Source organism: Bos javanicus, chromosome 1, assembly GCF_032452875.1.
Source record: "Bos javanicus breed banteng chromosome 1, ARS-OSU_banteng_1.0, whole genome shotgun sequence".
Lineage (NCBI taxonomy): Eukaryota > Metazoa > Chordata > Mammalia > Artiodactyla > Bovidae > Bos > Bos javanicus.
In genome coordinates this window covers 132,657,660-132,670,869 of record NC_083868.1, presented here as the reverse complement: position 1 = coordinate 132,670,869, position 13,210 = coordinate 132,657,660, and the positions used below count along the sequence as shown (strand labels likewise).

Here is a 13,210-nt window from a genome sequence, read left to right as displayed (position 1 = left end):
AGCCCAAGAATAGTCTCTTACTGTTTCCATTGTTTTCCCCTCTACTTGCCATGAGGTGATGGGATTGGATGCCACGATCTTAGCTTTTTGAATGTTGCGTTTTAAACCAGCTTTTTCACTCTCCTCTTTCACTTTCATCAAGAGGCTCTTCAGTTGCTTCTTGCTTTCTGCCATAAGGGTGGTGTCATCTGCGTATCTGAGGTTATTGATATTTTTCCTGGCAATCTTGATTCCAGTTTGTGCTTCATCTAGCCTGGCATTTTGCATGATGTACTCTGCTTATAAGTTAAATAAGCAGGGTGACATTAGACAGCCTTGATATACTCCCTTCCCAATTTGGAACCAGTCTGTCATTCCATGTCCGGTTCTAACTGTTGCTTCTTGACCTGCATACAGAGTTCATGAGGCAGGTAAGGTGGCCTGGTATTCCCATCTCTTTAAGAATTTTCCACAGTTTGTTGTGATTCATAAAGTCAAAGGCTTTGGTGCAGTCAATAAAGTGGATGTTCCAGATCTTTTTCTGGAACTCTCTTGCTTTTTCAATGATCCAGTGGATGTTGGCAATTTGATCTCTGGTTCCTCTGCCTTTTCTAAATCCAGCTTGAATATCTGGAAGTTCTTGGTTCAGGTACTGTTGAAGCTTCGCTTGGAGAATTTTGAGCATTATTTTGCTAGCATGTGAGATAAGTGCAGTTGTGTAGTACTTTGAACATTCTTTGGCACTGCCTTTGTTTGGGACTGGAAAGAAAACTGACCTTTTCCAGTTCTGTGGCCACTACTCAGTCTTCCAGATTTGCTGGCATATTGAGTGCAGCACTTTCACAGTATCATCTTTTAGGATTTGAAATAGCTCAACTGGAATTCCAACACCTCCTCTAGCTTTACTTCTTAGTGATACTTCCTAAGGCCCATTTGACTTCACATTCCAGGATGTTTGGCTCTTAGTTAAGTGATCACACCATTGTGGTTATCTGGGTCATAAAGATCTTTTTGCCACCTCTTCCTAATAGAGTCTGCTTCTGTTAGGTCCATACTGTTTCTGTCCTTTATTGAGCCCAGTTTTGCATGAAGTGTTCCCTTGGTATTTCTAATTTTCTTCAAGATACCTCTAGTCTTTCCCATTCTACCATTTTCCTCTATTTCTTTGCATTGATCACTGAGGAAGAGTTTCTTATCTCTCCATGCTATTCTTTGGAACTCTGCATTTAAATGTGTATATTTATTTCCCCTTCTCCTTTGCCTTTCGCTTCTCTTCTTTTCTCAGTTATTTGTAAGACCTCCTCAGACAGGAGGTCTTTCTGCCCTTTTGCATTTCTTTCTCTTGGGAATGGTCTTGATCACTGCCTCTTGTAAAATGTCATGAACCTCCATCCATAGTTCCTCTGGCACTCTATCAGGTCTAAACTCTTCAATCTGTTTGTCTTTTCCATTGTATAAGGATTTGATTTAGGTCATACCTGAATGGTCTAGTGGTTTTCCCTACTTTCTTCAAATTAATTTTGCAATAAGGACCTCATGATCTGAGCCACAGTCAGCTCCTGGTCTTGTTTTTGCTGACTGTATAGAGCTTCTCCATCTTCGGCTGCAAAAAATATAATCAATCTGATTTCAATGTTGACCATCTGGTGATGTCTATGTGTAGAATCATCTTTTGTGTTGTTGGAAGAGGGTGTTTGCTATGACCAGTGTGTTCTCTGGGCAAAATTCTATAAGCCTTTGCCCTGCTTCATTTTGTACTTCAAGGCCAAACTTCAGGTATCTCGTGCCTTTCTACTTTTGCATTCCAGTCCCCTATGATGAAAAGGAATCTTCTTTTGGTGTTAGTTTTAGAAGGTCTTGAAGGTCTTCGTAGAAACCATTCACCTTCAGCTTCTTCAGCATTACTGGTTCAGTAACAGACTTGGAATACTGTGATACTGAATGGTCTACCATAGAAACCAACACAAATCAGTCTGTCATTTTTGAGACTGTACCCAAGTACCGCAATTTGGACTCTTTTGTTGACTATGAGCGTTACTCCAATTCTTCTAAAGGATTCTTGCCTAAAGTAGTAGAGATAATGGTCATCTGAATTAAATACGCCCATTCCAGGCCATTTTGGTTCACTGATTCCTAAAATGTCAATATTCACTTTTGCCATCGCCTGTTTGACTACTTCCAATTTATGCTGATTCATGGACCTAACATTCCAGGTTCCTATGCAACACTGTTCTTTACAGCATTGGACTTTACTTCCATCACTAGTCACATCCAGAACTGGGCATTGTTTTCACTTTGACTCCGTCTCTTCATTCTTTCTGGAGTTATTTCTCCACTCTTCTCCAGTAGCATATTGGGCACCTACTGACCTGGGAAGTTCATCTTTCAGGATTCTATCTTTTTGCCTTTTCATACTATTTGTGGGGTTCTGAAGGCAAGAATACTGAAGTGGTTTGCCATTCCCTTCTTCAGTCAACCATGTTTTGTCGTAACTCTCTGCCATGAGTCATCCATCTTGGATGACCCTACATACCATGGCTCATAGTTTCATTGAGTTAGACAAGTCTGTGGTCCATGTGATTAGGTTGCTAGTTTCCTGTTATTGTGGATTTCATTCTGTCTGCCCTCTGGTGAATGAGGATAAGAGGCTTATGGAAGCTTCCTGATGTGAGAGCCTATACTATCATGTAAAAATGGCTAACTAGTGGAAAGCTGCTATATAACACAAGGAGCCCAGCCTGGCTTTCTCTGATGACCTAAAGGGGTTGGATGTGAGCAGAGGAGGAAGCTCAAGAGGGAGGGAAAATGTATAAAATAATTTCTGATTCATATTGTTGTATGCAGAAACCAACACAATATTGTAAAGCCATTATCCTCCAATTAACAAATTTTAAAAAATAGCATAAAAAAGAAAGTCAAAGAATATTACCAAAATTATCCTAAAAGTCTAAAAATAAAATTGCACTTAAAAAGATAAAATACTGGGCTTCCCTTGTGGCCCAGTGGTAAGGAATTCACCTGCCAATGTAGGAGATAAGGGTTCAAATCCCTGATCTAGGAAGATCCCGCATGCCATGGAACAACTAAGCCCCTGTGCCACAACTCCTGAGCCTGTGCTCTAGAGATCAGAAAGTGCAACTACTGAAGCCCACATTCCCTAGAGCCTGTGCTCTGCAAAAAGAGAAGCCACACCATTGAAAAGCCTACGTACCATAACCAGAATGTAGCTCAAGCTTGCCACAACTAGAGAAAAGCTGGGACAGCAATGAAGATGAAGCACAGCCAAAAATAAATAGACAGAAATTTAAAATGTTTGAATTGATGCTTTTGAACTGTGGTGTTGGAGAAGACTCTTGAGAGTCCCTTGGACTGCAAGGAGATCCAACCAGTCCATTCTGAAGGAGATCAGCCCTGGGAGTTCTTTGGAAGGAATGATGCTAAAGCTGAAACTCCAGTACTTTGGCCACCTCATGCGAAGAGCTGTCTCATTGGAAAAGACTCTGATGCTGGGAGGGATTGGGGGCAAGAGGAGAAGGGGACGACAGAGGATGAGATGGCTGGATGGCATCACTGACTCGATGGACGTGAGTCTGAGTGAACTCCGGGAGTTGGTGATGGACAGGGAGGCCTGGCGTGCTGCGATTCATGGAGTTGCAAAGAGTCGAACACGACTGAGAGACTGATCTGATCTGATCTGAATACCTATGATACTCATAACAATTCAAATAATGGAATATAGCAACTTTTAAAACAGACTGCTGTGAGATTTAGTTTTATTCTGTGACAATCTGGCAGTTCAAGTTATAGGAATCTAGGTTATTCAATATAAAAATTCCAGTGATTTCTCATTCCTATCCTTTGTTATTTTAATGATTACATATCCAGTATTCAATACTGTGGGACTCCTTTTACATCAGAGGCTTTTCTAAGAGAGTGGAAGTACAGAAATAGTTTAAAATCAAATATTCTAAAATCCAACAAATCTATTCACCTGTTATAAAAGTTCTACTATGGATATGACCCTTGAGAATCAAAAAAAGAAAGCTTATTTAGTTTCTATATATCAAGAAAAACAAGGAATCTCTTTCGATTATTAACTAGAAAAAGACTGTAATCATAATTGTAATTAGCTTCTTAAAATACTATATCCTCTTAAATTTAGATGTACCAGGCTGTCAATGGTGGTTTAAGATAACATTACAACTAAGTAAGACAAGAGTTTTGAGACATGTGCTGATGTTCAAGTTTCATCATGGCCACAAGTAAACAGTATTCAGCTATACCATCTCAAATTTCATTATTATTTCACTTTTTGGGAAAAAACCCAACAAATGCCATCTTAATTTCAAGCTTTTTACCATTAATATTTGCACAAAGCATATCTTCTATCAAAGCTGAGAACAGAGTAACTTACCCTGTCATGAAGAGTCCAGCCAACATATTTTAGGTAACTGTCATTCAAAAAGGCATCACTATACATTTTCATCCATACTCCAATTTCTTCAATACAAATGGCTCTAATTTCAGCAATAGCATCACTAGAGGAGGAAAAAACAAAAGAAAAAACAAAGAAAGAAAAACCTCTGACTAACATTCAAAGGTAGAATGGACTTCGTACTCATTTTCAGCAAGCAACAAAAACAGTATTATCCAAATACTGGGCTTTCCAGGTGGTGCTAGTGTTAAAGAACCCGACTGCCAATGAAGGAGACATAAGAGATGGGGGTTTGATCCCTGGGTTGGGAGGATCCACTGAAGAAAGAAATGACAACCACTTTAGTATTCTTGCCTGGAGAATTCCATGGGCAGAGAAGCCTGGTGGGGTAAAATCCATAGAGTCACAAAGAGTTGGACATGACTGAAGCAACTTAGCACAATCCAAATACTGTTATTTATACATGCACTCTCGAATGTCTCCAACATGAATATCTTCTATTTTTTATACGACTTCTATAAAAACTACCAATAACAAACTGAAAAAAAAATGCTTCTGGAAATCATCTTATTTTGACTCAAGTGCTGTATTTTCAGTAGACTCGGAAATGGCATTTGCAGTTTTCTGAAAACCTCACAATTATGGGATCATTAAACATGTTAAAACTTCTAAGGAACTAGAGTATCAATATCCAAATACAGAATAATGCAGAATTCAAAAACTGTTTCTCTAAATAACTTTGAGTTATAAGCTAGTACACATCTAAAGAATTAAAACGAAAATAATTTTCATGAACATCAAATTAGTATTTATGAGGCAAAATTTTAGAAGCCTGTATTATTTGAAAATGTATGAGCATGTGTGTTCAGTCACATCTGACTGTGTGATCCTATGGACTGTAACCCACCAGGACCCTCTGTCCATGGAATTTTCCAGGCAAGAATACAGTAGTGGGTTGCTATTTCCTTTAACAGGCTATCTTCCTGACCCAGAAATCAAACCAGTGTCTCCTGAATTGGTAGGCAGATTTTTTTATTACTGTGACACTCGGGCGGCCCTTGAAAATATAGCTTACAAAATCGAAGACCTTAATTCATGTTTAGTCATAAAAGAACAATCCTGGTGACTACACTATGAAATTGTAGGAGAAAAATACTGCAAACGGCAAGGTCTCTGGCTCTGTGCCCAGACAACTTGTCACCTAACCATCAGCATCCACCACAACCCTCTTGGGATTACTTCTATTCTCAAATCTGTGCACCACAAACAAACATGGTATTAATTTTTCACCTTATCTTTCAACAGGTTAATAATTCTGGCTAAAAACACTCCCAAATTATACAATATGGTAAATCCTACCTTTCTTTTGTAGATCAATCTTAAAGGTTTCTGAGCTGCCATACATGAATACATAGTTAAAACTTCAGGTAATTTTTAATTCTCCAATTTACACAAGGCAATCATCTATCAAGGTGCTTTTCTTGGTTTCTTTTTTGAGATGAGTGCTAGTATTCTAATATTTCTCTGCCGTAATAAATTTTAGTTCCTTCTAAGTCCATGTCATTGCTTAAAAATAAAAATATGAAACGCTCTCTCTCAAAAGTATACTGCCAATTACAGAGTTAAGGTCTTCCTACATTTTTGTTGTTGTTGCGGTTGCTAATACCCTTTTCTCTATAGCACGGAGGCGAGTGATACAGACTTTGGAGCAAGATATCTTGAGTGTAAATCCTAACTCTGCTATTTACTCGCTGCAAATTACTTCCCTCCTTCTTAATTTCCTCATCGGTAAAACAATAATGGAATCTAGATCTCATAGTTACTGTGAGAAGGTGTAACTGTGAGAAGGTCTGAGAGTAAAATAAAATATTTAGAAATGTGTTTCGTGCACATGTGCTCAGTCACTTCAGTTGTGTACAGCTCTTTGCGATCCTACGGATTATAGCCTGCCAGGCTCCTCTGTCCATGGGGATTCTCAAGGCAAAAATACTGCAGCGGCTTGCCATGCCCTCCTGCAGAGGATCTTTCCAACCCAGAGATCGGACCTACGTCTCTTATATCTCATGCATTGGCAAGTGTGTTCTTTACCACTCGCGCCACCTGAGAAGCCCAGAACTGTGTTCTGTACCTACTAAGTTACAGTGAAGTGAAGTCGTTCAGTCACGTCTCTTAGCGACCCCATGGACTGCAGCCTACCAGGCTCCTTCGCCCATGGGATTTTCCAGGCAAGAGTACTAGAGTGGGGTGCCATTGCCTTCTCCGATACCTACTAAAACCTTCCCTAAATGTTCATTATTATAATCTTTTAGTTATCATCAATCTAGACATTTGCATCTAGACAAGACGATATAAAAAGCAGCTTAACATCTGTAAAAGAATGTTCCCTGACCTGTAAAATACTGAATGCAATAGATCAAGGGCATTTTCTAAATATGAAACATTTATTTTTTTTCTGAATATGAAACATTTCAGACATTACAAAGTTATTAAACTTTAACTTCATATTACATATTTTGAAACTTTACATACATTATATCTTGTAGGTATTGTCTGCAACTTGATTTTCTCACAGGTCAGGTTTTACAATTTATATATACTGATTCATATCGCTTCAACTCCAATATATTAACTTTAACTGATTCAGTGATCTTTTCTACAAATAAATTACAAATTACTTACACATTCTCTCAGTTGCAGACCCCGGCTGTTTCCCAGTTTTTGGTTTTATTAACAATGAATGCCATAAACATTTTCTTACATGTCTCCTTATGCACATGTGTAAGGGTTTCCCTAGGGCAGTGTTCTTCAAACAGTGCATTATTACCTATCAGCACATTATAAGTGGCAACCAAAAGCGTTCAGCACAGAAAACACTAAAGTCCTTCACATCGGGTGAGGCACGTATTTTTTCTTGAATCATCTGTGTATTTGATGTAGGACATGGTCAATACAGGAATCCGCCTACAATGCAGGAGACACAGGTTTGATTCCTGGGTTCGGAAGATCCCCTGGAGAAGGAAATGGCAACCCACTCCAGTATTCCTGCCTAGAAAATCCCATGGACAGAGGACCCTGGAGGGCTACAGTCCATGGGGTTGCAGGAGTCAGAAACGAGTTATGGACTAAACCATGGTCAATGAAGTCTGTGAGACAGTGCTGTTATACTCAGAAGTAGAATTTACTGGGTGAGAATGAATACACATCGTCACCTTAATTAGATATTAACAAATTTCTCCGTATAGTGCTTTAAATCCCTGCCTGACATCGTGTTCTACTATTTCATATAAATTTCCACCTCTAAGAACTACAAGTTCATATATTTTGCGTTCTACTGGAGTAAGTCAAAAACAAAACAAACAACAACATAGCTCCTCATCCAAAACCAAAACATAAACACAAAATACCCTTTTTAGTTCTCCCAGTCCTACCAAGCAGTCATTCCCAGAGATCTATTACACTTATTCCCTGCTAAATTACTTTTGTAAAGACTAATCCTAAAATAAAAATAAAAACCAAAACAAACCAAAACCAGGCTGAGTTTTTGTTTTTTTTTTTTAAACGACACAATCTCAGGGAAGCAGGCGAAGGATAAAATGAATAGGTATAGTGACTGAAACTATAGTAACTATGGGACTTCCCTTATGATCCAGTGGTTAAGAATCTGCCTTCCATTGCAGGGGACATGCATTGGATCCCTAATCTGGGAGCTGGATCCCACATGCCATGGAGGAAGTAAACCCATGCATCCCAACTACTGAGTCTGTGAGTCTCAACTGGAGAGAAGCCCATGCGCTACAATGAAAGATCCCATGAGCAGCAACTAAGACCTGATGCAGACAAAAATAAATGAATAAATAAATAAATAAATATTACAAACAAACTTTAGTGACTACTAAGTATGGTAATTCATAATATAGCTCAATCATTCTTCTACTCATTACTAGTGGTATTATCCTTACTATTGGAATTGAGATTATGGGTGGTTGATTTCCAAGGCTAGAGAATATAAAGGCTTAGTTTTATTTCAATAGGAAAAACTGAAAATAGTGTTCAAAATCTTTTTTTTATAACCATATCTATGTCTAACCCTGATCTTTAATATCTTTTTTTAAAAAGGTATTTTTTGTTTGAGTATAGTTGTTTTACAATGTTGTGCTATTTCCTGCTGTATAGCAAACTGCATCAGCTATATGAATACATATTCTAATGCCATTTTGGCTCACTTTATTAGACTCCCCAAAGCTCATGTTTTTGGAACACAGCTCTCCTCTGTATACACTGCCAATATTTTGATTCAGCTTTTCTTCTTGGAATCCCAGTCCCTGTCTACTTCAGATGCTCATCTGACCCTTCCAACTTCAATTTAACTGTGTGTGATAAGATAGCTCATTTTACTACTATTAAAAGTCCCTTAGTATTATTTCAGGTCTAGCTATAGCTATAAATAATGATTTCTGAATCTTAAAACATACTTCTCAAAAATTAAAAAGACTTTAGAGGTAGGCAAGCCTGAAAATCTACTGTCAATAAAGTTTTGTTTTCTGTAAAAAAATAAAATAAAAATAAAAGTCCCTTGGTGATTCTTCTCCAATTTGGGTTTTGGAGTGCTAATATACTTTTTTGCTGATACCACCCTATTAACCATTCTCTACATGTAATTATATTATGTAATCATAAATTATAGAGTAGAATTTTTTGGTGGTGGTCTTACAATTTCCATAGATTTCGTTACTATTCCCTATTGTGGAGGCACATGCCTTTTTTGTTGAATATGGGTGTCTTTATTGCTTCTTGTTACATGGCGAAAGATAACCAATATTATTAATTTTTATACTGTTCAAGATGAGGGTGAAAGATGACAGTGAAAAAGCTGGCTTAAAACTCAAAAGTCAAAAACTAAGATCATGGTAATTGGTCCTATCAATTCATGGGAACTAGATGGGCAAAAAGTGCAAAGTGACAAATTTTATTTTCATGGGCACCAAAATCACTGCAGACAGTGACTGTAGCCAGGAAATTAAAAGATGTTTGCTCCTTGGAAGAAAAGCTATGACAAAACCTAAGTTCAGTTCAGTTCAGTTCAGTCTCTCAGTCATGTCCGACTCTTTGCGACCCCATGAATTGCAGCATGCCAGGCCTCCCTGTCCATCACCAACTCCCGGAGTTCACTGAGACTCATGTCCATTGAGTTGGCGATGCCACCTAACCATCTCATCCTCTGTCATCCCCTTTTCCTCTTGCCCCCAGTCCCTCCCAGCATCAGAGTCTTTTCCAATGAGTCAACTCTTCGCATGAGGTGGCCAAAGTACTGGAGTTTCAGCTTTAGCATCATTCCTTCCAAAGAAATCCCAGGGCTGATCTCCTTCAGAATGGACTGGTTGGATCTCCTTGCAGTCCAAGGGACTCTCAAGAGTCTTCTCCAACACCACAGTTCAAAACCATCAATTCTTCAGTGCTCAGCTTTCTTCACAGTCCAACTCTCACATCCATACATGACCACTGGAAAAACCATAAATAGCATATTAAAAAGAAGAGACACCTCTTTGCCAAAAAAGGTCTGCATAGTTAGAGGTATGGTTTTTCCAGTAGTCATGTATGGATGTGAGAGTTGGACTATAAAGAAGGCTGAGCACCAAAGAAATGATGCTTTCTAACTGTGGGGCTGGAGAAGACTTTTGAGAGTCCCTTCGACTGCAAGGAGATACAATCAGTCCATCCTAAAGGAAATCAACCCTGAATATTCATTGGAAGGACTGATGCTGAAGCTGAAGCTCCAATACTTTGGCCACCTGATGCGAAGAGCTGACACATTGGGAAAGATCCTGATGCTGGGGAAGACTGAGGATAGGAGGACAAGGAGAGGACAGAGGATGAGGTGGTTGGATGGCAACACTGACACAACAGAAATGAGTCTGAGCAAACTCCAGGAGATAAAGAAGGACAGGGAAGCCTGGCGTGCTACAGTCCACAGGGTCTCAAGGAGTTGGAAATGACTTAGTGATAGAGCAACCACAACTGTTAGTTTTATTATTATTAAAAGCCTTTACCAATTAAAGCCATAACAAATTTTCTTCTAGTTTAGTCTGTGAATGAGTTCTTTAGTCCAAATGTCTCAACTATACAGACTACATGTCTGTGATCATTCCTAACCATACAATGCCCTCATTCCACTCTGATTATGTACAATGATTATTCTTTTAAGTTTCAGTAAAGTTTCAGTTCTCCCACGATTCATGGCATATCCTCTTATTAACAGAGAATGCTTTCTTGCTTTCCAGAAACTAACGTTCTATTTAAGTATATGAACTAGGAAATGAAAATTTAGTACACTTCTAAATATTCCCTGGTTTGATTACAGTATATCTTTTGATACACAGATATTTTTCTCATATAAGAGTCTTTCAGTCCTTGATTTTCATACTAAATTTATTTTTAATGTCTTAATCTACTTCTGAAGGCCTCACTCCATTTTGGAAGGTAACATTTAACTGCAGGTGTTTGGAAGTTTCCAAGATAAAGATTAAAGTGTGGGAGCAGAAAACTTAGTAAAACAAGAGGAAAGGTATAAAGACAATAATATGAGGAACTAATTTCTATTAGTTCTAGTACCGGGGTCTTGAAATGAACAACTAAAAATGAAGTTAGAATATACATTGTTATTGATATTTAGTCGGTAAGTCATGCCTGACCCTTGATTGTGACCCAATGAACTGCAGTCTGCCAGGCTCCTCTGTGCATGGGATTTCCCAGACAAGAATGCTGGAGTGGGTTGCCATTTCCTTCTCCAAGGGATATTTCTGACCCAGGGGTTAAACCAATGTCTCCTGTTTAGAGGTGGATTCTTCACCATTGAGCCAATTGGGAAGACCAGGATACACTTTACCTGCAAACTCAAAGAAAGAAAAAAACTAGAAAAGAATAATTCTGTGGCAATTAATCCTTTGCTGTACCTCTTTTTTTTTTTTTTCACAGTATAAAAGAATAATTATATTCATTTCTATGGAAAACTTCCATACTTTATTGATCCTCACAGTTACTGTACCTTTAATTTAATATCTGGACTTAAGTTTTTGTTTTGAATTCCTTTCCTGGCAGATGAAATTTAAATTGTTTTCTGTTAATTAATTTTAATTACATATTTTGTGAACTACCCTTACAGATGCTTTCCCAGTAAAAAAGAATGCTAAATTGGCAAATAAATTTCAGAGACAAATTCTTAGTTAATATACATGTTTTGACACAGTTCTCTCTCTTATACAAGAAATCTCATGAGGGCACTAGATTAGGAAGTATGATTACGAATGCTGAGAAGGTCTGCTATCTAAATTGTACAACACAGTAAATTTATGTCTCAACCAATTTTGTCACTAATGTTTAGCTAAAAAATTTACATTTTTCAAAATAGCACAACTCTTACTAGGTGAACAAAAGCCTAAGGGAGAAATGAATAGCTGAAGGAGTCACTAAAAAGTCATACTGTATCATTCACTGGACTGTGAATAAGAACTAGAGAATACACAGCTTGCATAAAATGATTAAAATATTCACTTAGAGAGTGTTAAATGTTAATAAAGGGTAGTACAGGGAACACTGAACCATGTAAATGATGGAGAGAAACAGAGGGTCAAAGAAGGCTTCTGAGAGGCAGTAATGTTTGTATAGATCCAAACAACTGAAACTCTCTTGGTGTGCTTACAAAATCCAAATCTTCCACTAAACTATTTCAGTATGACTTAAAGCTGTGGTCCCTAACCTCTGGGATTTAATACCCGATGAAATGAGGTGGAGATGAAATAGTAATAATACAAACGAAGGGCACAATATACGAATCCTTGCAAAACCATTCCCCTTCACCTCTGGTCCATGAAAAAATTGTCTTCAATGAAACCAGTCCCTGGTACCAAAAAGGTTGGGGACCACTGATTTTAAGTGCATCAGAAACATAATAAGCTTACAGAAATTAAAAATACATTTCCTTTCATTTGTTGTATTATCCATTAGAAAAAATACAGGCAAAATACATGACAATGATTATATCACTAAAAGTATCCCACAGAACAGGTGACATAGTTATCTGCTATCTTGTATTACCCCTTAACATGTGACTATTAACAGAAGTTTATGTATAAGAATAAAAACTGAATGTCAAGGATACATTAACTTTCAAGGAAAAATATATTTAATTTATATTTACATTGAAACTATGAATTTGACCCACATGTTTAGGTCAAAGATGAAATGTTAGGAAGTAAGGATATTAAAGAAGTAGAATGACAGGTTTACTCATAATAAATCATATCATCGTAGAGTATAAGAACAGTTCTGAAAATGTGATTTGAAATGTTCCATTACTGTATAAAAAAATGAAAGACTCAACAGGTCTTTCTCAAAGGGTTTAGCACTGAGCTACCAGAGAAGCCCAAAAACTAATAACATTTAAATTCTTTTACTGACTTTAAAATAACCGTCTTTCTTTTCTGATTGCTTTTAAGACCTTTTCTTGGTCTTTGATGTTTTGTACTTTGACTATGGTATGCATAGATGTGAAATATTTTTCTTAACCTACTTAACACTAATTTTTTTTCATTCTGTTTTTCTAACCAATTTTTGAAATTTCAGTAAATTTTATTACTACTTTCCAATATGTCTCTCTTCTTTTGAAATATTATGTAAAGGACTTACAAAGCCTCTCAAATGATTGCCTTTTTTTCAGAAATGCCATTCTATTACATTCTATGTCTAGACTCTTCAACACTCTATATTTTATTCACTAAATATATATCCATTAATAGAGTT

General features: G+C 37.4%; 1 protein-coding gene across 3 annotated transcripts in view; it reads right to left on the bottom strand.

The window, feature by feature from the left end:
* Positions 1-13,210, bottom strand: part of STAG1 (STAG1 cohesin complex component) — a 499,240-nt gene that overhangs the window by 135,369 nt on the left and 350,661 nt on the right. For all 3 annotated transcript variants that reach the window (XM_061427678.1, XM_061427685.1, XM_061427693.1), the window contains one exon: positions 4,394-4,517. In XM_061427678.1, coding sequence (XP_061283662.1) covers positions 4,394-4,517 — 124 coding nt within the window. The remainder of the gene's footprint in view (positions 1-4,393; positions 4,518-13,210) is intronic.